This window comes from Microcaecilia unicolor, chromosome 11 (genome assembly GCF_901765095.1).
Source record: "Microcaecilia unicolor chromosome 11, aMicUni1.1, whole genome shotgun sequence".
Classification (NCBI taxonomy): domain Eukaryota; kingdom Metazoa; phylum Chordata; class Amphibia; order Gymnophiona; family Siphonopidae; genus Microcaecilia; species Microcaecilia unicolor.
This window is the reverse complement of record NC_044041.1, coordinates 191,386,345-191,410,526: the sequence shown is the minus strand read 5'-3', so window position 1 is coordinate 191,410,526 and position 24,182 is coordinate 191,386,345. Positions and strand designations below refer to the sequence as shown.

At 45.6% G+C, this 24,182-nt stretch overlaps 1 protein-coding gene across 2 annotated transcripts in view; it reads left to right on the top strand.

Moving 5' to 3' along the window:
- Positions 1-8,683: 8,683 nt before the first annotated feature.
- Positions 8,684-24,182, top strand: part of LOC115480651 (membrane-bound O-acyltransferase domain-containing protein 2-like) — a 31,524-nt gene continuing 16,025 nt past the window's right edge. Inside the window, exons 1-4 of one of the 2 annotated variants that reach the window (XM_030219478.1) lie at positions 8,684-8,785; positions 16,158-16,303; positions 19,105-19,182; positions 20,016-20,105. In XM_030219478.1, coding sequence (XP_030075338.1) covers positions 8,708-8,785; positions 16,158-16,303; positions 19,105-19,182; positions 20,016-20,105 — 392 coding nt within the window. In that variant the 5' untranslated portion in view covers positions 8,684-8,707. The remainder of the gene's footprint in view (positions 8,786-16,157; positions 16,304-19,104; positions 19,183-20,015; positions 20,106-24,182) is intronic. The other variant, XM_030219479.1, reaches the window with a different exon arrangement.

Here is a 24,182-nt window from a genome sequence, read left to right as displayed (position 1 = left end):
ATACATTTCTTGATTAGCTTTCGAAGGTTGCCCTTCTTCGTCAGATCGGAAATAAGCAAATGTGCTAGCTGACAGTGTATATAAGTGAAAACATTCAAGCATTGCTATGACAGTCTGACAGGGTGGGAGGATGGGGGTGGGTAGGAAGTATGCATGGGGACATCAAAGTATATCATTGGTATTCTAACAGGGTGGGTGTGGACAGGTGAGGGGAGGGTGATCAACAGAGACATACAGCTTTATGGTTTATAATGGGCTAGGAACCCCAGGTCCTTGTTAAGTCCTTTCTGTTGGGTGTTAAAATATTCAATCATTCTGACTTCAAAGGTCTTACGTTCTTGTATGGTTTTAAAGTTACCTTTGAGGATTCTCACTGTGAAGTCACTGGTGCAGTGTCCTGGTCCTGTGAAATGTTGCCCAACAGGCGTGGGAACCCTGTATATATATGTATGACTGTATATATTGACAAATATTCCCCAAAAGCTTGGGCTTGGCTTCATCCTCTCTTCTGTTGCTCTTCCCACCGGTCCCCACAGCTCGTCGGGTGGGTGACAGTAGTCTCCGTTTCTAGGCAGCCGGTGGGATAAGCTCTGTCAACCAACCCCCTCACAGCTCTTCAGGAATTTTTGAAACTCCCAAAGTCAGCAGCCACTGCCAGCCAGGCAGGAAGTTCCATCCTGCCAGTTTTGAACATTTTTCCAGTGGTTTACCATGTGGCACCTTTCCCATCGACTGTGTCAAACCTGTGAAAAGCAAATTTGCTTCTGTTCAGAAACATTCAGGGTGGGCAGCCCAGCACGACCCAGTTGAAAATCATTGCTGATTGAGTCTGAAGGTCAGGGGCACGGCACAGAGTGGGGAAGAAGGGCAACCACATGGGTGCCAAGCTTTGTTACCAAATCATACTGCCCTTTATGAGTCTGCCAGAATACAAGCCTAAAGGGGAAGGGGGCACTTAAATCAACCAATGCCCTGGGCACCATGTTGCCCTGCCACTGCCCTGCTGAGGGAACTTGGATCTGGGCACATCCTGGACACCAGATTCCCGTAAATGTATTTTCACACACAAGAGCTGATCTATCAAGCACAAAAATCGAACAGTTCCATTGCTTTAATGGGTGACAAGTCACACAGAGAAAAGCAGGTTGTAAGCCCGATATCTTCGGTTCAGTGCACCTCTATCTCCGGCTGTAGAAAGTTTTACTTACAGCTTCTCAGGACTCTGAGGCCTCTGTTTGGAAGCAAAATTGACTTTTGACCATTTTCAGAGCTGTTTCTAACCCAGCTCCCATGAAAAATCCACATTTTCTGGTTCACATGGATTTTTGCTTCTTGGTGTGAATTAGCAACCCGTTGTCCAGCTGCCCGGTCAGGCTTCCAGCAACTTCACTCCCACCTGGCCACTGAGTTGTGCCAGGGGTCTGACAACAGCCAGCCATGAAATGAGTTCCTTTTCCGCACCTGCAGAGCTCAGGAGACAGAGCTGAATTAGGATTCCGTCTGGTTTAATGGAAACTAAACTGGTATAGAGGTACCTGTACCTCCAAGAATCCCAGAAACAGACACACACATATGTAGAAGATTACATTCAGAAAAAAATAATCACAAATTATAAATAAATATCTTAGTCGGTGTGTTTTTTCTAGCAAAAAAGGTGCCGGTACTCAAATGCTAGGCCACCCTTCAGGGGTGAGGTGATCACTGAAGGACCCACCCCACAATAGCCAGGCCCCCTGCAACCAGTCACAGAATCTGTGACAAGGCAGAATTGGTGTGTAGAGCCTGAGCTCTTTCATTAAAACTTGGGGACCATGGGTCAATTTTAGCAGACAATGGAAAAGGTGCCGGTACTCAGTACCCCCAAGTACCCCCTCAAAAAAAAGCCCTGATCTTAGTACACAAAAACCTAACTCCTAAACAGAAATCTAAGTATAAACAACAGCCAATTTTGAGTGGGTCTGAGCCCAAAGTGGGCAGGCACAAAGTTTTCTCTGCCCCGCCCTACCCCCACCTCAAAATACAAATACTTTAGCTAATGAGGAAACCCAAGCTCTGTCAGCTGAAGACTTCCTCTGAAGGTGGGCAGGACTCCCTTTTATCAAGCTGGGCAGGCAGCACCAATGTGCCTAAGACCATGCCCTACACATGCTTAGTGGCTCAAGGATGCTGTTGGGACTTCAGAGCTTGGTAGAAGGAAGTTCCGGCATCTTTGGAAGAGTTCCTCAGCTGGGGATGCTTGGGAATCCCCACCAGATACAGAACAAGGGATCACAGATTAGAAATAAAAATATTTAGACAAAAACTGAACTGGGAACCCCAAGAAGTTAAACTTAGCATGTACTGCAACACTGAAGTAATAAAAATAGAAATGCATGTCCTTTTCTACCGAACACAAGACAAAAACATTTGCTATGCACATTTCCCAAAGCTCAGAAGGCAAAAGTACAGGCTGACCAAAGACGAATCACCACTGGAGATAAGAATCCAACAGTCTTTATTGTTATACTTAAAAGAAGGACCCGACACGGGCCGTGTTTCGACGCACACAAGCGACTACATCAGGGGTCAGACAGGAATCTCAAGATCGAAGCACAGGACCGCAGCCCTGCTTGTGTCTAAAGCTGTAGACCTTACCAAACGCTTGTGTTGTCAAAGCAAACAGACAAGCATCTTGTAACAACTGTAGGAGCAAAACTCACAAAAGACACATTACTTCATTCTTTTCACTTATCAACTTTTTCTCTTATGTTATACAGCCCAAAACTCCCTGCTACTTTATCTGTTACCTCATGTTCTGTTTCCTGAACTCCTGTGCACATTCCATTCGAGCTACAGTCTTTGTCTGCTAGTTTGGTCGGCCTTCACCTTTAACAACATCCCTTGATCCATAACTGCGCTGCTATTTCTTCAATCTCTCCATCACTCCTTTCTGCTCCTGGAACCAACATCTCCCCCTTTCTCTCATCTCCACCTCCTGTGTATCTCTCACTCCCTCTCATCCACCCCCATGTTTAACATCTCTTCCTCTCTCCAACTGTCCACCATCTCTCTCTCCCTCCCTTGTTCCCCTGGTCCAACATCTCTCTCTCTCTCTCTCTCTCTCTCTCTTTCCTCCCCACCCCCTTGCAGCATCTCTCTCCCTCCCCTCCCCCTTGCAGCATCTCTCTCCCCCTGCCCTCCACTATCATGTCCAACATTTCTCCCTTTCTCCCCCTGTCTACCCAGGGCCAGTTTTAGACATGGTGGAGCCCAGGGCAGAAATTAAAGAGGGGACCCCGATCCCTGATCCCCTCTCACCCTGATCTCCCCACCTGCATTGCTACTATGCGATCCAGGCATCTCTTACCCTTCTCCCTACCATGGTCAATCTCCCTCCCTTCTCCTCACCTTGCGGTCATTTATTTCCCTTCTCAGAGGGACCCCAGCACATGAAGTTTTCACTCTCTGCCACAATCCACCCAGATGGAAACAGGAAATTGCATCCGAGGGAGGCAGATTGCAGCACAAAAGGAAAGCCTACACCGCAAGGCAGCTTCTCTTCTCCCAGTGCCTCTCTAACCCTACTCTGGCCCTGCCTTTTATAGTTCCTGGTTCCAGTCCTTTTGGCTCCACCCCTCCCATCTCACTTCCTCTCTGAGCAGGACTAAGGGTAGTACCTGAGTGGGATAATTCTTAAGGGTGAGGGGCAGTGTTCTATATACCTCTCACACCCCTCCACACTAATTGACTTACTGCTCCTTAATTCATAGGTTAGTAGACATTCAATCACACCCATAATACACGCACAGGTCTGATTATCTGTGAATCAGGTCATCCAACATACGTAGGTTTACTGGATGGCTCAGGTCTTTGAGAACCCACATTGATTGCAAAGTATGTGGGGATTTTCAAAGAGAAATTACCCTGGTGCATAGGAGCCAACTTTTCAAAATTATTGGGGGTGCTAAGCCCAATGGAAATAACTCCTCCCTGGACATATACAAGGAATTTTCTCAATATTGGGGGTGCTCAAGCACCCACAGCACCCACAGAGTCGGCTCCAATGCCCTGGTGGGTTTTTTCTCCTCTAAAAATCAGCAAGTGCAGAATACATGTGGTAAATACATCTGCACAGTTTGTACCTATTATCTGAAAGGCAACAGCCAAATGTCTACAACGGAAAATCCCCAAGGCAGAAATGCATGCACTTGGGTTACTCGTACAAATTATATATTTATTAAAGATTTTTCCAAACAAAGTAAGAATTATACAAAACTCAGAGGTAGAAAAGGGACTTGATATACTGCCTTTCTGTGGTTCTTTGCAACTACATTCAAAGTGATTTACATGGTATATACAGGTACTTATTTGTACTTGGGGCAATGGAGGGTTAAGTGACTTGCCCACAGTCACAAGGAGCTACAGTGGGAACTGAACCCAGTTCCCCAGGATCAAAGTCCACTGCACTAACCACTAGGCTACTCCTCCAATCCTTACTCTTTGGGGATCTACATAGAATGTTGCTACTTAGATTCTATCTTGTCACTCTTTAGGATTCCGGAATCTTGCTATTCTTTGGGGGTTCTACATGGAATGTTGCTACTCTTTGAGATTGTACATGGAATCTTGTTAATGGGACTTGATATACTGCCTTTCTATGTTTTTTGCAACTACATTCAAAGCGGTTTACATCTATTCAGGTACTTATTTTGTATCTGGGTCAATGGAGGGTTAAGTGACTTTCCCAGAGTCACAAGGAGCTGCAGTGGGAATTGAACCCAGTTCCCCAGGATCAAAATCCGCTGCACTAACCACTAGGCTACTCTTCCAGGGGAGGCAAGCGGAGCCCAAGTTTCAGCCAATATGAAAGGTGCCTGAGGGGGAGCCCTCTCTTATTCACCACCGGAAGATCGGACCTCTGACCCTGGGTACCCCACTGACATCTTACGGGCTCCGCCCTCTACACAGCATAAAAATCTAGCACTAGCCACGATACATGGCCCCCTGGTCACATGCCCATGAATGCGTGCCCAAAGGAGTTCCAAAGAGGCAGACCCCTTTGGAGCCCCTTCAGAGCAACTGAGGAGCAAGGAAGGAGCCGTTCAGAATGCTGAAAGTTTTTTTGGTGATATTTGGAAGACTAATACCTTTTGTGGATTTCCCTTAGCTTCTTACTGTGCTCAATTTCATGTGGGGGTACTATTGTGTGAACTGGATATGGGCAAACGGAAAGGAAAAGTAAAAGAGATTATTGTGTCTCAGTCATCAATAATGCAGGGACCTATGGATTCATTTTGATATCCTCTATCCCATGAGGGAACTAAAGTGACTGTAGTTTTGGAAGATCCCGATTTAGAAACTACTTCTTTAAGTCCTAATTAGTGCTCACTGCCTTCACCGCCATTGGCGAACATGAATGGAACTCCTAACTGCTTTTACCACATTCTCTGGCTACGAATTCCAGAGTTTAATTACGCGTTGAGTGAAGAAATATTTTCTCTAATTTGTTTTAAATTTACTACTTTGTAGCTTCATTGCGTGTCCCCTAGTTCTAGTATTTTTGGAAAGAGTAAACAAGAAATGAATCCTCTACCTCTCTATGCTGATGACTCCCAAATCTACCTCTCCACCCCCGAAATCTCAACCAGCATCCAGACCAAAGTTTCAGCCTGCCTGTCTGATATCCCTGCCTGGATGTCTCAACGTCATCTGAAACTTAACATGGCCAAAACCGAGCTTCTCATCTTTCCCCCTAAGCCTACCTCTCCTCTGCCCCCTTTCTCTATTTCTGTGGATGGCACTCTCATTCTCCCTGTCTCATCTGCTCCTAACCTTGGGGTCATCTTTGACTCCTCTCTCTCTCCTTCTCTGCTCACATTCAGCAGATTGCCAAAATCTGTCGTTTCTTTCTCTATAACATCAGCAAAATCCGTCCCTTCATCTCTGAGCATTCTACCAGGACCTTCATCCACACTCTTATCACCTCTCGTCTTGATTATTGTAACCTGCTTCTCACCGGCCTCCCTCTTAGCCATCTCTCTCCTCTTCAATCAGTCCAAAACTCTGCTGCGCAACTCATTTTCCGCCAAAGTCGCTATGATCACATTAGCCCTCTCCTCAAGTCGCTTCACTGGCTCCCTATCCGTTTCCGCATTCAATTCAAACTTCTCTTATTGACCTATAAGTGCATTCACTCTGCCACTCCCCAGTACCTCTCCACTCTTGTCTCGCCCTACGCCCCCCCCCCTCGGGTACTCCGTTCTGTTGATAAATCTCTCTTATCTGTCCCCTTCTCCTCTACTGCTAATTCCAGACTCTGCTCCTTTTATCTTGCTGCACCTCATGCCTGGAATAAACTTCCCGAGCCATCCTCACCTCTTTATTCCCTTACCCTTAATTGTTCTATCTGCCTGCCTCTTATCTAGATTGTAAGCTGTTTGAGCAGGGACTGTCTTTTTTTGTGTGTGTATGGTGTACAGCGCTGCGTATGCCTTGTAGCACTATAGAAATGATACGTTGTAGTACCTTTTTTTGTTACATTTGTACCCCCGCTTTCCCACTCATAGCAGATTCAATGCGGCTTACATATTATATACAGGTACTTATTTGTACCTGGGGCAATGGAGGGTTAAGTGACTTGCCCAGAGTCACAAGGAGCTGTAGTGGGAATGGAATGGAACTCAGTTCCCCAGGATCAAAGTCCACTGCACTAACCACTGGGCTACACCTCCACTCATTCCACCAATAAGATGTCACAATGGCTTGATTGCCTGATACTTGGCTCACTTCTGACATTGTGATGTCATAAGGGAAAGGGAAATGGGACTTGATATACCACCTTTCTGTGGTTTTTGCAACTACATTCAAAGCAGTTTACATAGTATATACAGGTACTTATTTGTACCTGGGGCAATGGAGGGTTAAGTGACTTGCCCAGAGTCGCAAGGAGCTGCCTGTGCCTGCAGTGGGAATCAAACCCAGTTCCCCAGGACCAAAGTCCACCACCCTAACCACTAGGCCACTCCTCCTCCATCTGTTACATTTGTTCCAGGGATGAATGGATCTATAAGATTTGATACCTAAGAATGTTATGAGTACTTTGCCTAAACTTTGTATCTCTGAAACCTCTCCCTGCTTTTTCTGTTGAGGGGAGAGGGGTCATTCTCAATAAATACCCCACACTTTGAGGTCTGGAGAGCTCTTTCTAAGGTAGATATGACTCTCCCTTGATGTGTCACCCAGTTTTGTCCTTCTTGAATAACGCACTATGATTGTTCTTTGCAGGAACACTCCAAATGATTTGATTCTGTTGAGGCAATTAATGCTGCCCTTGAAAAGTCACTCACTGCTAGAAAAGAAAATTGAAAGGCTTGAAAATCATCTCTGGGCTAACAATATGAGGTTTATCAGTTTTCCTTATTGTAATTTAATCTCCACTAAGGAAATGTTGACTCAGTACTTGGTTGATATTCCTCATATGGACCAATCATTTATTTATTTGAATTTTGCTCATACCTTTTTCAGTAGTAGCTCAAGGTGAGTTACATTCAGGTACTCTGGATATTTCTCTGTCCCAGGAGGGCTCACAATCTAAGTTTGTACCTGAGGCAATGGAAGATTAAGTGACTTGCCGAAGATCACAAGGAGCAGCAGTGGGATTTGAACCACGTACCTCTGGATGTGAAGACTGGTGCTCTAACCACTAGGCCACTCCTCCATTCCCACCCAAGTCTATCTAAGATTCATTACGTTCCTAATTCTATTAAGAATGACTTCATGAGAGGCTAGTAGTGCTTGTCAATCTTTTTGTGGCTGTGACCCCATGATTACAACCAAATAAAATTGTGTGATCCTACAGGGGTGCAGAGTATTGATGCACCTATGGACAGCCCACCCAGCTCATGACCCTAAATGTAGGTTTGGTGACGCCAATTTGAATTAAGACCCACAGTTTGGGAAGCTGTACAGTAGATGTTAGTTAGTTTTGACAGCTCTGCTTGAGACTTCTGTATAAGAATCAGATTATAGGGGCCACCTTGGTAATGACCTTTATGAACACTGTTCTCAGGTTTCTTTAAGGAGCGATTAACATGCTTCCATCATCAAAATGTTTATCCTGATGTTTAAGAGGCTCCTGAAGAGCTATTTAAATTAGGGCCTGGAGCAAATAGCACTAGACATGTCTATTTTTCTTAAGTATCTTAGAAGATATCTGGTTAAAATCAAAATAAAGATTATGTATTTTTTTGTGGCAGATCATTTGGTGGACTTTCTTAGAGCCCAGGAACAGTTGGTTATCTGGTAGTCTGTTAATATCCAGGAAATGAGGAGCACTCATGCAAACGTTGAGTTGGGGCAGAGGAAGGCAATTTTCAGCCAAGTCATTCAAGGCAAATGGCTTTGAAAATTATCATCTAATTCGTCAGAAGGTGTCTGGGAGTGAACAATCCCTGTTGTAGATTAACTAAAAGGGAGGGGAGAGGTTTCCTAAGCAGCCTGTGGTGTATACAGGGCTCAGATTTGGCAATAGAGGTGTGCACAGGGCTGGCCCATAGTCTCTCCTCTGCCCAATGAATAGAAAGGTGAACAAGCCTGGGGGGGAGGTACAGCAAGAACTGAGTTTCACCTGGACAAGGGTGTGTGTTCCCTATCAGGTCTGCTTCTATAACACCTTGTTTTTCTCCTGGGCTACAGTCCAAGCACCAGTAGCACAAGAGAAGTGACAGATATGGAGATACCAGAGCCAGACAGCAACATGCACAGCTCAGGAAGGATGGAGGCTCTGGGTAGCCTGCCTCCTGAACAGGTAACACTGCTCAGAGATCTTTCTGGGACATCAGGGATGAGCAAGGGTCAGGTCTGGCTCACAGCTGAGAGCATGATAGAGCCCAAACTGCAACCACAGAGGAAAGTGAGGTAGGGGAGAGGACAGACAGCGTCCTCCTTCCCTCCGCCTATCCCACCCCCCACCCCCCCATACACACACACTCTCTCACACTCAGATCCACCTGGCTCAGAGGCATTTACAGAACACACCTTACAGGCAAGCACAGGAACCCAGTAAAGAGCTGCATGGGAATATAACCTATTTCTCCTTATTACGTTGGAGGGAGATGTATGTATGGAACATAAAACGGTCCAAACCCATTTCAAATTGTAGAGATTCTGCTACGAAATGTGCAGAGCAGAAAATCGTATCTAGAACCTCTTAATCCAAAGCTTTTCTGTATAGATAGATAGATATTTTTAAAAGGTATAATGTATGATGGCCAATTATGTGTTTTACAGGATTGCTCTGGAATTTGTTAGTGAAAATGATTATTGAGTTGAATTATGGAAATCTTTGAGAGTAAGCAGGAAGCTGAAAATTATTTTTTTTTTGGGGGGGGGGGGGTGAAGTCTGAATTTTTTTTCTCCAAATGCCTAATACCTATGCACTGGCCCTATTTATGGATATTTTCTCCAGTTCTCGGCTATTGTCCCCATTCTGGGTCTTGCCCCTTCCACTCCAGCTCTGGGATGCACTCCTGCAGGTTTCCTGCAGAAAGACTAACTTTATCCTTCAGACATAAAGGAAAATCAGGCTCTTTTAGGTTATTGGCTCTTAGGGTATTCTTTAAGCATGATTTTAGAAATAATTGGTGTTTTAGGAAGCCATTAACGGCGCTTTATCTTTATTCATCAATCCTGCTCATCGTGATTTTGGCATTCATTACAACATACAGTATGTGGTTGTAGCTATTTCCTTTTTGGTATATGTTTTAATTATTCAGGTCACAGTTATTTGGGCTCAGTCTTAAATATTTCTTAGGTTTAGGCTTAACTTCAACCCTATGGCCCAGTTTATAGATTCTAACTGTGGGTTGTGTTCCTTTATTCAATGACTTTGAATGAATTTCCTCTTTACTGTCAGGCCCACATTATTTGATGTATTTTATCCTGTACAATATACGTGCAACTTATTTGAATGCTATTTTACTTGTTCTCTGGTTTGATTGATTTTAATTCTGGTTTTATTATTGTTTTGTATTATTTATTGTACGATCTGTATCTGTTTACGTCTTGTTTATGATTGAAAGCCACTGAGCATTTTTAGATTTGCAACATATGCATATTTTTACATAAATTCATCTGTCTTTGATTTCTTATTCTTTCCCAGCTTGAGCAATTTATCACTGAAAGATGTGCTAGAAATCAATAATTCAGATCAAATCAATCCAGGTGCACACTACTTCTGAAATGCGTCACTGATTAATAGAGCTGCAAAGAGGGCTGGTAGAAGGTATAAGCGTTCTAGGTCACCCTCTAATTTTGTGCCTCCCCCACCAGTCCAGCATCTCTCAGTTCCCGTCTTCGTCATATAGCCTCTAGCATATTCCTGTCTCTCTGCACCTTCCCATTTTGGGCAAGCAATATCCCCCTCCCCCCCCCCCTCCAGCATCTAGCATCTTAAGTCTCCCTTACCTGTTGGTCCAGCATCGTCCCTTTCTTCTTCCCCCATCCCTTGCTGTGGTGGCCGTGCAGAAGAGCCAGAACTCAGCAGACAGGCCTGCAGCTGAACAGTGAAGACATGTGGGGCCTCAGCACATGCCGAAAGGTGCCACATCCCATCCACTCCATAACAGGAAGTCTATACTGAAGTAGGCAGGGACATGGCAGACCTTCAACCCATTGGGCATGCTTCTTTACTTAGCTGTCAACCTACCCTGCTAGTTCTGGCTGTTCTGCCCGCCGTTTATTGGCGGGGGGGGGGGGGGGGAGGATGATCAGGCTGCCTACTGCCAGATTTGTGGCCTCCCAAATCTCAGCAGTCTAGACAAACTGCCTAGTTTCTCTAATGGAAGAAGCAGCCCTGACTGCAAGAGGTGAGAGGACAAATTAAGTGACCTGCAGTGAAACCTGCACTTCAAGATTTCTCCTGACTCATCCTTCAGTGCTCTGGGAGGAGGTTACGCCTCTGCCTCCTCCTTGCTCATCCGGTTTCTGGAACTGAGCCAAAATATCTGATTGTCCATATCTGCACAGATACATAGGAAATGTGAAGGAGGCCTAGGAAATCATGAAACTACACTGGGAAACTATTATCCACTCTGAGTTTGAATCACCCACGTTCAGTTTGGTCTCTGGAGACCACACAGTGGGACAAAAGCTCTTATAAGTTTCAAGTTTATTAGATATCTTGATATACAGCTCTAGGGACAAACCATCAGAGCAGTTAACAGGACTTTTTTTGAGGGCGTACTTGGGGGTACTGAGTACCGGCATCTTTTCCATTGTCTGCTACAATTGACCCATGGACCCCAAGTTTTAATGACAGAGCTCAAGCACTACACACCAATTCTGCCTTGTCATAGATTCTGTGACTGGTTGCAGGGGGTCTGGCTATTATGGGGTGGGTCCCTCAGTGATCACCCCACCCCTGAAGGGTGGCCTGGCATTTGAGTACCTGCACATTTTTAAAATGCACTGAGTTTACATCATAAGACTATAAGATGCAATAGAAACAGAAAAGAACTCCATGCAAAAATTGAAGAGAGAGATACAGAATAGAGGGAAGAAAGTCAAAAACACATAAAGGTGTTTGCTGAGGGTCCAACAGCTGTGTCTACCCTCCCCAGAGTCATACCATTATCTAGAGACAAAGTCACAAGCTTTTTCCTTTTTTTTGTTACATTTGTACCCCGCGCTTTCCCACTCTCATGGCAGGTTCAATGCGGCTTACATGGGGCAATGGAGGGTTAAGTGACTTGCCCAGAGTCACAAGGAGCTGCCTGTGCCTGAAGTGGGAATCGAACTCAGTTCCTTAGTTCCCCAGGACCAAAGTCCACCACCCTAACCACTAGGCTACTCCTCCACTTTGCTGGCCCATCACTATGGAAGACTTTGCCAAGCTTCCTGAGACCTTGTGAAAACATTCAACAATTTAAACAGTATCTAAAGACCCATTATTTTGTAAAGGCTTATTCTGAAGAATGATTTGAACTCTGCTGATTGCGATTGTCTGTGTCTCCATGTAAGTTGTTATGTATGTTAGCCTGTTAACCGTTTTGGATAAAGGCGGGCTATAAATAAGATAAATATATAAATAATAAATAGAGAAAGGAGATAAATAGCCTGATGATACAGCATGTATGAGAATCCGCCAGAGATAGTCCACAAATACTCTCCCTGTCACTCACAGATGTCCCCTTGTGTGTCGTCATTCACCTCCTTTTCAGTCCTCTCTGACCCAAATCTATTTACAAAGAATGGGGGGGGGGGAGACAGTTGGATATCAAAGAAGTGCATGATAATACATTATCTTTAGCCATACTTAAACTTCCTCATCCTTTGATATCCAGTTTTCTTTGTGTCTCCTGGTGAATTATTACCTCTTTTATCATCCTCACTTTAATATTCCCTTATCTCTCTTGTTTGTCCTGTTTGTCTGTCCTAATTAGATTGTAAGCTCTGTCGAGCAGGGACTGTCTCTTCATGTTCAAGTGTACAGCGCTGCGTACGTCTAGTAGCGCTATAGAAATGATAAGTAGTAGTCTCTGGGATTCTGGAATCTTGCTACTCTTTGGGATTCCGGAATCTTGCTGCTCTTTGGGGTTCTGCACGGAATCTTGCTACTCTTTGGGATTCCAGAATCTTGTTAGTCTTTGGGGTTCTGCACAGAATCTTGCTACTCTTTGGGATTCCGGAATCTTGCTGCTCTTTGGGGTTCTGCACGGAATCTTGCTACTCTTTGGGATTCCGGAATCTTGCTGCTCTTTGGGGTTCTGCACGGAATCTTGCTACTCTTTGGGATTCCGGAATCTTGCTGCTCTTTGGGGTTCTGCACGGAATCTTGCTACTCTTTGGGATTCCGGAATCTTGCTACTCTTTGTCCTTATTCCTTATTTGCCCTGTTTGTCTGTCCTAATTAGATTGTAAGCTCTGTCGAGCAGGGACTGTCTCTTCATGTTCAAGTGTACAGCGCTGCGTACGTCTAGTAGTGCTTTAGAACTGATAAGTAGTAGTAGTAGTAGTTTTTTTCAGTACCATAAATCCTCCAATGATCTTTCTTTTAATGCTTATGTGGGTGAGTTTGACACATTTTAAGATACTGTCATGCCTGCAGAGAGAAACAGAAGAGGAAAGCTGTCTGTAAGAAATCCTTCCTTTACTCTCTCACCAAACTTTAAAACACTAGCTGTTTCCTAGGCAGAACTTGATTTTAAAACGCCAGTGGGTCACTTTTCTTGTCCGAGGTTGCAGTACTAACCTTAAAAAAAAAAAAAAGCTTATCCCAGCACTTGGGATGGCATTTACTGTATGCCGCCCGTGAAGTTCCTTTTTAAATAACAGGTCCTTCTACTGAACTGCATTGTTTTGGGCTTAACATGCTATAACACAGGATTTTAACAGGGGCAAGCCTCAAACTAACACTGCATCAAGACAGGGTGTTCCCATTACTTTTATTGCAGGTCAAGTGTAAATATTCAGGTTAACAAGATGTGCTTTTTCCTGGTCCTGCATTAACTCTGTGTTAGCCAGTTAATACACAGTATGTATGGAGGTGTATTTTCAAAGCATTTAGACTTCCTATGGAATTTTGTAAGTCTAAAATGAGTCCCATAATGTACTGGTTAGCTAATGCTTCCACACCCACTCTCTGGCCATGCCACACCCCCTGACAGCTTTCACACCCAACATTTTAACCGACTCCGTTTCCAATTGCTTCCAACTCTCACAGCCAGATGCACCAACTCCACGGAAAGAGCCCTTCCCTTACCGATCCCTTAGCGAATCGGTAAAAAACGGGCATGCATGAAGGAAATCGCATGCAAATGAGCTGCTCCCTGTTAGCTCATTTGCATGCGATTTCCTTCCTAAGGAGGGGAAGCCAGTCGGCCAGCCGAGCTTGCGCAGAGCAGCCAATCGTTATGCTGGCTGATCTGCGCATGCCAAAGACGGCTTCATATATGTCACTCTCAAAAAAAAGGACATCCCTGACGAGCACTTGGACATTTTTTTCTTCAGATTTTATGATGGGCGTCCTTCTCTTGGACGTGTTTTTCTTACGTGCCCGAAATGACCACACCGGAGAGAGGAATTGGGGATTGGGACATGTGAGGATGTCCAAATCAAAACTATTTGGACCAGGGGCGTAACCAGACTTCGGCAGTAGGGGGGTCCAGAGCCCAAGGTGAGGGGGCACATTTTAGCCCCCCCTGGTGCTGCTGACCCCCCCTGCCATTTCTGACCCCCCCCCCCCCCCGCTGCCGCCGCCACCACCAACTTTGACCCCCCCCCCCACCCCCCGGCGCCAACCCTTTCGACCCCCCTTCCCGCCACCACCATTGGGTACCTTTGCTGGCGGGGGACCCCAACCCCTGCCAGCCAGTCCTCTTCTCCGGCGCGGCCGCATTGCTGGCTGATCTGCAAGGCTTCATTCTGTTTCTGTGAGTCTGACGTCCTGCAGGACATCAGACTCACAGAAACAGAACGAAACTTTGCAGATCAGCAGCGCGACCATGCCGGAGAAGAGGACCTCAGCTGGCGGGGGTTGGGGTCCCCTGCCAGCAAAGGTACCTGATGGCGACGGCTGCGGCGGGGGAGGGTTGGCAGCGGGAGGGGGGTCGAGAAGGTTGTCAGCAGGGGGGCTAGGGCCAAATCTATGGGGGCCCATGCCCCTGTGGCCCCACGTAGCTACGCCCCTGATTTGGACATCCCTTTTGATTATGTCCCTCCAGGTCTCTCTCAGCCAATCACAGTGAGTTTAGCTGTCTCTGGTGTCAGCTAAAAGCGCTGCAATTGGCTGAGAGAGACCTGGAGGGGCATAATCGAAAGGGACGTCCAAATAGTTTTGATTTGGACATCCTCGCACGTCCGGATCCCCAATTCTCTCCGGCTGTGGTCATTTCAGGCACATAAGAAAAACACGTACAAAAAGGACGCCCATCACAAAATCTGAAGAAAAAAACCATCCAAGTGTTCGTCAGGGAAGGACGTCCAAGTGTTAGCACTTGAAAGGACATCCCTGATGAGCACTTGGACGTTTTTTTTTCTTCCGATTTTTGCGATGGGCGTCCTCCTCTGCATGGGTCTCGCTCACAGCAGACCCAATGAGAGGTGTAGACCTCCTGTTAGGTTTTCCACGCTGCATGGGGTCGGAAATGGTAGTGCATCGCATCGCATTCACATTATAATAGTAATTAGCTCATTTGCATTCCGTTTTCGTTAGCTGCTACCGTGACAGGAAAATGGCACAGAGAACCCTTTTGTGCCTGTCCCAGCTTACTACTTGCGCGCTAAATTGGCTAGAACCAGTTTAAAAACCACGTTGCTGGCTCGTTAAGTTTAGCGCATCTGGCCCTCTGACTCCGCAGCTGTGCCCATAGGTGAGGGTTAGGCCTTGACCAACAAATGAAAGTAGGAATGTGCACAGGGAAAAAATGTGTGTGTGTGTGTGAGGGGGTATTTTTTTTTTTTTTAGCTCATTTACACTTTTTTTTCCCCGTTTCTGAACTTTTTAACATGCTCTAATTGACTAACACATATTAATTTGTAGGTTAATTAACATCAAAGTAAGTTAGGATGCAGTATAGGTTTTTTTTTTACAAAGCAGCGGTAAGCCCAATGCAGGCTTACCACTCGCTAAACTTTAAGTACTGCTGGGCTACCACAGCAGCCCGGCGGTAGTTCCCACCGCCAGCGCCATTTCCGGCGCTATGATAATATTTTTATTTTTATAATGCTGGTGTTTACCTGGCAGTAATCACTGCCCAGTTACCGCCGGATTGGCACGGGAGCCCTTGCTACCACCTCAATGGGTGGCGGTAAGTGCTCCCCACGCCCAAAATAGCCGCGTGGCAAGTGCTTCACTTGCAGCGCAGCCATTTCTTTAAAAAAAAAACAGCCTTTTACCCGCTATGGTAATAGGGGGGCCTCAGCGCACTTCAAAAGTATGCGTTGACACCAGCGCAAGCCCCCTCTTCCCGCAGCCTAATAAAAGGACCCTTATATATTTGTTAAAGCAAACAAATAAGTGAAATATGAACCAACAAATTCACATCCCTATTAAAAAGGACAGTCGCGGCCCCTCCCCCTTTACTTCCCGTCAGCCTTCTAAATGCAGAAGAATTACTAAAGGACTTTGTGTGTCTTTGTGTCCTCATTTTCATCACCTTTCCATGCTCCTCTTTTCACAGATGAATTTTCTCATAGGCCAGATCTGCGCACTGCCTCTAGCTGTTCTTTTCCGGAAGTATTTGCACCCCACAAAGACCAGTCCCACCATCAGGCATGCAGTGGCCACCCTGCTGGGCTTCTACCTCTGTATGTTCTGCTACAGTTGGTAAGCGACTTGCTTTCCATTTGTCTGTGGTTCTGTAGATTTTCCAGCAGGTCCTCTTGAGGTGACCATCCACAATCGATTCAAGAAAACTCCTTGGCAGCTCTAGACACATTACCAGTGCTATAAGGAAAACAACAGCCACGTAGGTCGTAAGAAATGAGCAATAATTACGAATCCAGAACAAAGCACAGAAGAGTGTATCTCTTGCTTCCAAGTGAGACAGAAAGAAGATACAATGTTTTTCCAGTCAAAAGGCAAGAAGTTCCACCTAGAACTAAAAAGTCTACTTCCTGGTTCATAGGAGCCAACTTTTCAAAATTATTGGGGGTGCTAAGCCCAATGGAAATTACCCCTCCCTGGACACATACAAGGAATTTTCTCAATATTGGGGGTGCTCAAGCACCCACAGCACCCACAGAGTTGGCTCCAATGTCCTGGTTCATAGCCTGTGACCACACTTTCTGGATCACCTGCAGCGTCTCCAGTTCACATATGTGTGAGACTCTCTGGCAGTGGCGGCTCAACCATTAGGCCACCTGAGGTGGGGGCCAGAAGCGTAGCCAGGTTGAGGACACAGGTGGAGCAGAGAGCAGACTGCCGACGGTGCTGGCGCATATTTGAAACGCGATAGATTGCGTCAAAAATAGGCACTGGCACCATTGGAAGTCTGTTTGGGGGAGTGGCTGCTCCCCTGGCAACCCACCTAGCTACGCCACTGGTGGGGGCCTCAGGCGGCACTCTTCTGAGGCGGCATCTCCCCCCTTCCGTTCCTTCCCCAACCCCCTTCCTTGACCTAACTTTTTCTTTTGTTTTGTGTTTTAAAAGTAGGCGGTGACAGCGGCAGCGGTGATTCCCATAGGCTGCCCTGCCACTGGTCCCAGCACCTTCTCTCTACTCGCCTCTGAGGAAGAAGGAAGTTACTTCAGAACAGGGGCATAGCCAGACTTTACGGTGGGCCAGAGCCCGAGGTTGGGGGCACATTTTGAGTGCCGACACCCCCCCCTCACTGCCACACCTCACCGCCTCACCTCCCCCCCCCCCCCCGCCACCGCCTCGCACCTTCTTGCACCCCCGCCTCTTCACACCCCCCTCGCATCCCCCTCGCCTCGCAAATACCTTTGCTGGTGGGGGTCCCCAACCTCCGCCAGCTGAAGCCTTCCTTCAGTGCTGTCTCCGGCGCAGCTGCGTTCCTGACGCTCCTCAGTTTCCCGTAAAGGAGCGTCAGCGTGCACAGGACAAGAGGAGCAAGAAGAGCTGGGCAGGAATGCGGCTGCGCCGGAGATGGCACTGAAGAAGGCTTCGGCTGGCGGGGGTTGGGGACCCCCGCCAGCCAAACCAGGGGCCCAGACATAATTTGCGGGGGCCCAGGCCCCCATGGCCCCCTATAGCTATGCCCCTGCTTCAGAGAGATGGGCCGTAGTAAAGAGAAGGGCAGCCTATGAGAATCGCTACTGCTGCTGTCACCGCCCTTCTGTCAAACAGCAAAAAAAAAAAAAAAAAAGTTAATCTAGAGTTCTGGTTCCCAAATCTGTCCTGGGAGCTCCCCAGTCAGTCAGGTTTTCACAGTAACGTACCTACCGTGATTGTCCCCCCCCCCCCCCCTCCTCCGAGCATAAATGTTTACTTACCTGCAAAAGAGACAGTATTCTGAAAGCTTACACACTCAGGTGGTGTGTAAATAAGGACACCATGTTATAGAATTACCCTTTAACCCCCAGATTCTGTATATGGCACCCAAATTTGGACATACTGCCGAGATGTGAATGCAAATTAATTGCTTAAAGAACTCTTAACCATCAATAATTGTGTGTCAACAACTAATTATTGACGTTAATTGGCACTCATTAAAATTTGTGCATGCATCTGGCTGGGCGCTGTTCTATAAGGCAAGGTGCTAAACTCCTATAGCGCATATCCCAAAAGGGGGCGTGGGCATGGGCGTGTCAGGGGCATTTGGAAAAGTTGCACATGTAGTTATAGAATAATGGGTCAGCACGCCTAACTTGGGCACCAGCATTTACACCAGGCTTCCGCAGGTGTAAGTCTGGCATCCAAAGTTAAGCGCAGGAATCAGCACTACACGCTATTCTATAAAGGATACTGTGCTTGTTACAGAACGGTGCGTTGCATCAATTTTTTTCGGCACTCATTTTGAGTGCTATTTCTAGTATTCCTCCCTATCCCCAGGATTCTATATAACGCAACTTAAGTTGCGCGTGCAAATCTAGTCATATTCTGGATTTGCACGCACAACTTACTAGTTAACAAACCAATCAGCGCTGATAATTGCCACTTAATCAATTATTGCCACTAATTGGCATTAATTAGAATTTACACACAGAACTGTCTAAGCGTATTCTATAATGTGATGCGTGTAAATTCTAAGTTGCATAGTTGAAAGGGGGCGTGACCATGGGTGTGGAATGGGCGGGTCATGGTCGTTTTTCTAAAATTTATGCGCATTGTCATAGAATACACCCAGTCTGCACCTAATTTAGGTATCGGTATTTTCACCAAGTTTTACTTAGCATAACTGCCCGTAACTAAATTTAGTTGCGCAGACAGGCACTCGGTATATTCTATAAATTATGCGGAAATTTAGGCTTACACTTAAATTTAGGCGTACTTTATAGAATATGCCGAGGCGTATTTTGGTGCAGCACCAATTTTTTAGGCATGATATATAGATTCTAGTCCTATGTGACAAACACACTTCCATGTCACTGAAGGCCTGTCCTGCACATATTTCTTTCATGTTTGGAAGGAACCATAAATATGCCTCCTGCCTTCTCTTTGCACAGGTGCACAGTCCTTATCCTCGGAGAGGTGGTTCTGTCCTACATCGTGCTGCTTCTGGCTGACAGGAACCATGTGCACATGTGAGTGCCTGCCCATGGCATGACGAAGGAGAGGTGGGACATCTCAGGCCACAATGCAGCATGAGGGAAATGGGAGCATGACACACCCAAAGACACGGGAGATTCATTTGTTCATTGGGAAGAGAGTTCTATATTTCTTCCTGGAGGCTCAGATGTGGAAGGATGAACCTTTTCTTTATGTGATTCTGTATCATTTACATACTGTAGGGACAAATCTTATGCCCTGAAGGGTCTGTGGCAGTGGCATAGCCAAGGGTGGGCCTGGGTGGGCCCGGGCCCATCTACGTTGGGCTCAGGCCCACCCAGTAGCAGCACACCTATGAAGTGTCTGGCAGGGATTCCCAAGCCCCACCAGCTGAAAATTCCTGGCCTTCCTGCATACCAGCCTTCCCTCTGATGTATTCCCGCCTATGCGGAAACAGGAAGTTGCATCAGAGGGAAGGCTGTGGAACCAACATGAGCAGTGTGTATTATTTGCTCCTTGCTGCCAGTGAAAATCTGTCATTTAAAAGGTATGGGGGGAGTGGGATGTTTGAGTGACCATATGGCATGCAGGCGAGAGAGGGAGAGACCAAATCACTTGTGGGACAGGGCGGAGTTCTTCTGCCCACCCATCTTGGGCCCAGGCCCACCCAAAATTGGGTGTCTGGCTACGCCCCTGTATGAATTCTGTACTCCTCAAGATTAGATATAAAGTATTGAGTCCTGGGAAGCCCTTTCAGATGAGTACCTCATAGTTGCCAAGCTCTGCATGGTACCAGTGAACATGTGATTAACATCTGACCTTGAGATGCCCTCAACCTCCCTTTCTTTTTTTTTTTTTCTGCTTTCAGCTACTCTTTGGTGGTTGCAATGAGCTACCTCAGCATTTTCCAAGTTGTCCGCCTTCTGAAGAGCTCCGAGGGGTCCTCCGACTTCACAGTGTAAGGGTAATCCATCTCCAGAAGGGAGGACTCAATGACACCTCTGTCCCTCTCCTCTTCTTACTCATCTCCTTAGTGTAGTGGAGTTCTGAGTATGGCAGCCAACCCTATTCCCTTTCAACTTGGAGGCCTGTTGCCAGTTCAAATGATGTACTTTAGTACACAAAGTATTTTATGGGTTTGTTCCTGATTAGCTGATAGATAATGCTGGGGAAGTTAGGTTGATCTCTTAGGTTGTGAGGCCAAGGTTTATTTCCTATGCCCAAAGGAATTGCTTATATTTCGGCACAATACTGGAATTCGTTGCCGTTGGAGTTAAGATTAATGAGCAATTATTTATGTTTTAATAAACTGCTAAGAACCCACTTATTTGCATTATATTTATAGTTATAAGCATGAGGTATTCATTTAGTAGCTTTTACTGCTTGTTGAATTATGATGTTACTTCCTAGGGTTGCCTAGTCTCTTTTAATTATTGTATTCCGCAAAGATCCTGTAATGGCATGTAGCGGAATATAATTGTTTTTATTGTATTGTATTGTATTTCCAAGGGAATGTCCCGTTGTAGCCAGGTGCAAGACTGGATTTAGGAACGGTAACATAGGCGTGTTTCTAGGATGTTAATTTCTGAAGGTACCTAAAAACGTGTACCCTCCCCCACCACTCTAATTTCTAAGGGGACACCCCTTTTCCCACTCACCTATTTCCCTTGCTCTGGTCTTCTGCCTAGGGGTACCATAATCCTAAATCCAACCCTTGTTGTGTGGAGGTCAGTTCCACATTCATTCATTACACTTCACTCAACACAAAGGAAGGATTGCGTGGGAAATGGATAATAGCTCTTCAAGGACAAACAAACCAAGGGAGACCCAAGCAGAGGAAAAAAAAACTCTTTATTGATAGCAGCTTAAAGACTCAACACAGCATTGTGTTTCAGCTGAGCGTGCCTGCCTCAGGAGTCTATAAATGACAAATAAATACAACTAAATATAACAGAATCTAATACAATTCAAATATATAGATGCAACCATTCATATTTTCCACAATGTATAAACGAAACATACTACTAAGATACAAATATAATTAGTAAAAATGAACATGAATTAAAAAACGAAAGAACAACATAGGGATTGTCAGGACAAGTTTAAGATTGCATTGATAAGATCATATTAACATTTTTAAATGGTAATGAAATTATGAACCAACAAAGAAACTGAGATGTAATATTGGTGAGAAGATCAAAAGCGCAATATATTCAAATTATAAACAATACTGATTGAAAGTGAATTCAGTTCGACAAAATGTATAAATATACGGACATGCATAAGTGAAGGAAAATCCATAACTGTTGACAGTGCATAAAAAAAAAAATAAAGGAGACCTATGTAAACATTAATATAAACATTGGAATAAAAATAATAAAACAGAAAATAAGAATAAAAATAACAATAACGACAGAGAGAAGTTAAAAGGTCACTAGCCAGCTCATTTTCGAAAGTGATCGCCGGCCATCTTCCGACACAAATCGGGAGATGGCCGGCGATCTCCTGAAACTGGCCAAATCGGTATAATCGAATGCCGATTTTGGCCGTTCAACTGCTTTCCATTGCGGAGTCGGCAAAACATCAAGGGGGCATGTCGGTAGGGTAGTGAAGGCAGGACGGGGGCGGGACGGGGGCGTGCTCATGAGATGGCCGGCTTCGCCCAATAATGGAAAAAGAAAGCCAGGCTTGACGAGCATTTCGCCGGCTTTACTTGGTCCCTTTTTTTTTCACGACCAAGGTTCAAAAAGGAGCCCCAACTGACCAAATGACCACCGGAGGGAATTGGGGATATATCTATATTATATTGTCATATTACAATCTTACAATCTTACCCACCCAAACTACACACCATTCATTCCTCCTAACACATTCCTATACAGGTGTACATTTGTTCAAGGTAAGAACGTGATCCTTTAGCAGCACAAAGTCCCATAGGAGTACTCCAGTACTCGTTACAAGAAAAATTATGATGTTATAAATTCCGTTCTAACCGGATCTACTTTCCTCTAATAACCGTCCTGAGGTTCCTGAAGTATCTCCTCCGCGATGGCGGGGGAGGGTTGGCGGCGGGAGGGGGGGTCGAGAGGGTCATTGGCATGGAGTCCAGGGCCAAATCTTTGGGGGCCCAGGCCCCCGTGGCCCCACATAGCTACGCCCCTGATAGCCAGATCTTGATTTTGGAGGGGCCTGAGCCCAAAGGGGGGGGCACATTTTGTCCCGCCTTCTCACCGCTCTCAGCATGCTCAGTTTTAGTGAAATTAAGCTCACGTGAAGCTCAATTTCACTAAAACTGAGCATGTGTGCAGGGGAGGGGGAAAACAGGACAGGCAGCACAGTGCCAAATATCGGCACAGGAAAGCTTCTGCTGGCAGGGATTGGGGATCCCCATCAGCCAAACCAGCAGACCTTGGGGGCCCGAACCTACCAAACCAAGGATTGCACCTCCCGAAGTTCCTGTGGCAGAGCATTCCCCGGCTGGGGTGCCAAATAAGAGTTATTTATGTACATAAGCATTCTTATAAAAATGCATGCTAATGCATGCTTATTAGGTGTAACGTTAATATTATGCTATCATTGTATTATATCTCTGGTATTTGAATTCCACTGCTGTTAAATGTGTATGTTTTTGATACTGTTTCATGGTAGTTCTATTATTAGGTTTCAATTTACTGTTTTCAAGTTTACCTCATTTATTGTATTTATGTTTATTCTTGGTTATTTTACTATTGTTGTGCTGTTAACAAAATTTTAAGTTTTATGTTAAACTGTACCTTCTGTACACTGCCTTGGGTGAATCTCTTCATAAAGGCGGTTAATAAATCCCAATAAATAAATACTAGCGTAAGTCAGCGTTCAAGCATGTCACATAGTTAATCTGGAGGAGTTTCGAAACTCATTTTTTATATTGCTGGGCAACAAGCCTGGAATAAGTTGCCTTTAAAATTGAGAGAGATCCAGGATCTGGAGGATTTGAAAAAGGTTTTACAAACATGTTTATGCAGGCATATGAAGGAGTGTAAAGACAGGAGGAATATACACAGATATAACATAAAGGGATTTAAGGATTAATTTCTATCGAATGGAGGTGAGGTGGAAGAAGGCTTGGTATAAATGACATATGTGAGAATGAGGTTTTTTAAAATATATAATACATTTGATTATTACGTATGTGAATGATCTAATCTGCCGAGAGCACTGGTGATAATGCAGAATATAAAATTTTAAATACATAAAAGCGTCTACATTTAGACGCACCCACTTATGCCATGTCACTAGCAGGCGTAAATGTGTGTTCCTAAATTCGCCACGTTAGCACATAACTTACAGCATTCTAGAAGTTACACGTGTAAATGTTAGACACACCCCCCTTGTATTTACATGCTAAGGTAATTTATTTATTTTATTTATTTGTTACATTTGTATCCCATATTTTCCCACCTATTTGCAGGCTCAATGTGGCTTACATGTTACCGTAAAGGCGATCGCCAATATCGGTATGAACAAATACAGAGTGATGTTGTGGCAGAGTAGAGTTCAGGTGTGACACACACATTGGGTAATCGTAAAGAGAAATAGTTATGTCCTGCGTGAGCTTTGGTTACGTTATGTTGCAGAGTTAGGACATTTAAGTTGGATCGTTAGGGTATGCCTTTTTGAACAGATTAGTTTTTAGCAGGGGTGTAGCCAGACTTCGGCGGGAGGGGGGTCCAGAGCCTGAGGTGAGGGGCACATTTTAGCCCCCCCCCCGGTGCCATTGACCCCCCTCCCCTCCCCGCCACCTCCACCACCACCAACTTTGATGACCCCTGCCGACGACCCTCTCGACCCCCCCTCCCGCCGATGACCCTCTCGACCCCCCCTCCCGCCGTCGCCGTGGGCTACCTTTGCTGGCGGAAGACCCCAGTACCCGCCAGCCGAGGTCCTCTTCTTCCGGTGCAAGGCTTCGTTCTGTTTCTGACGTCCTGCATGTTGTACGTGCAGGACGTCAGTCTCACAGAAACAGAACGAAGCCTTGCACCGGAAGAAGAGGACC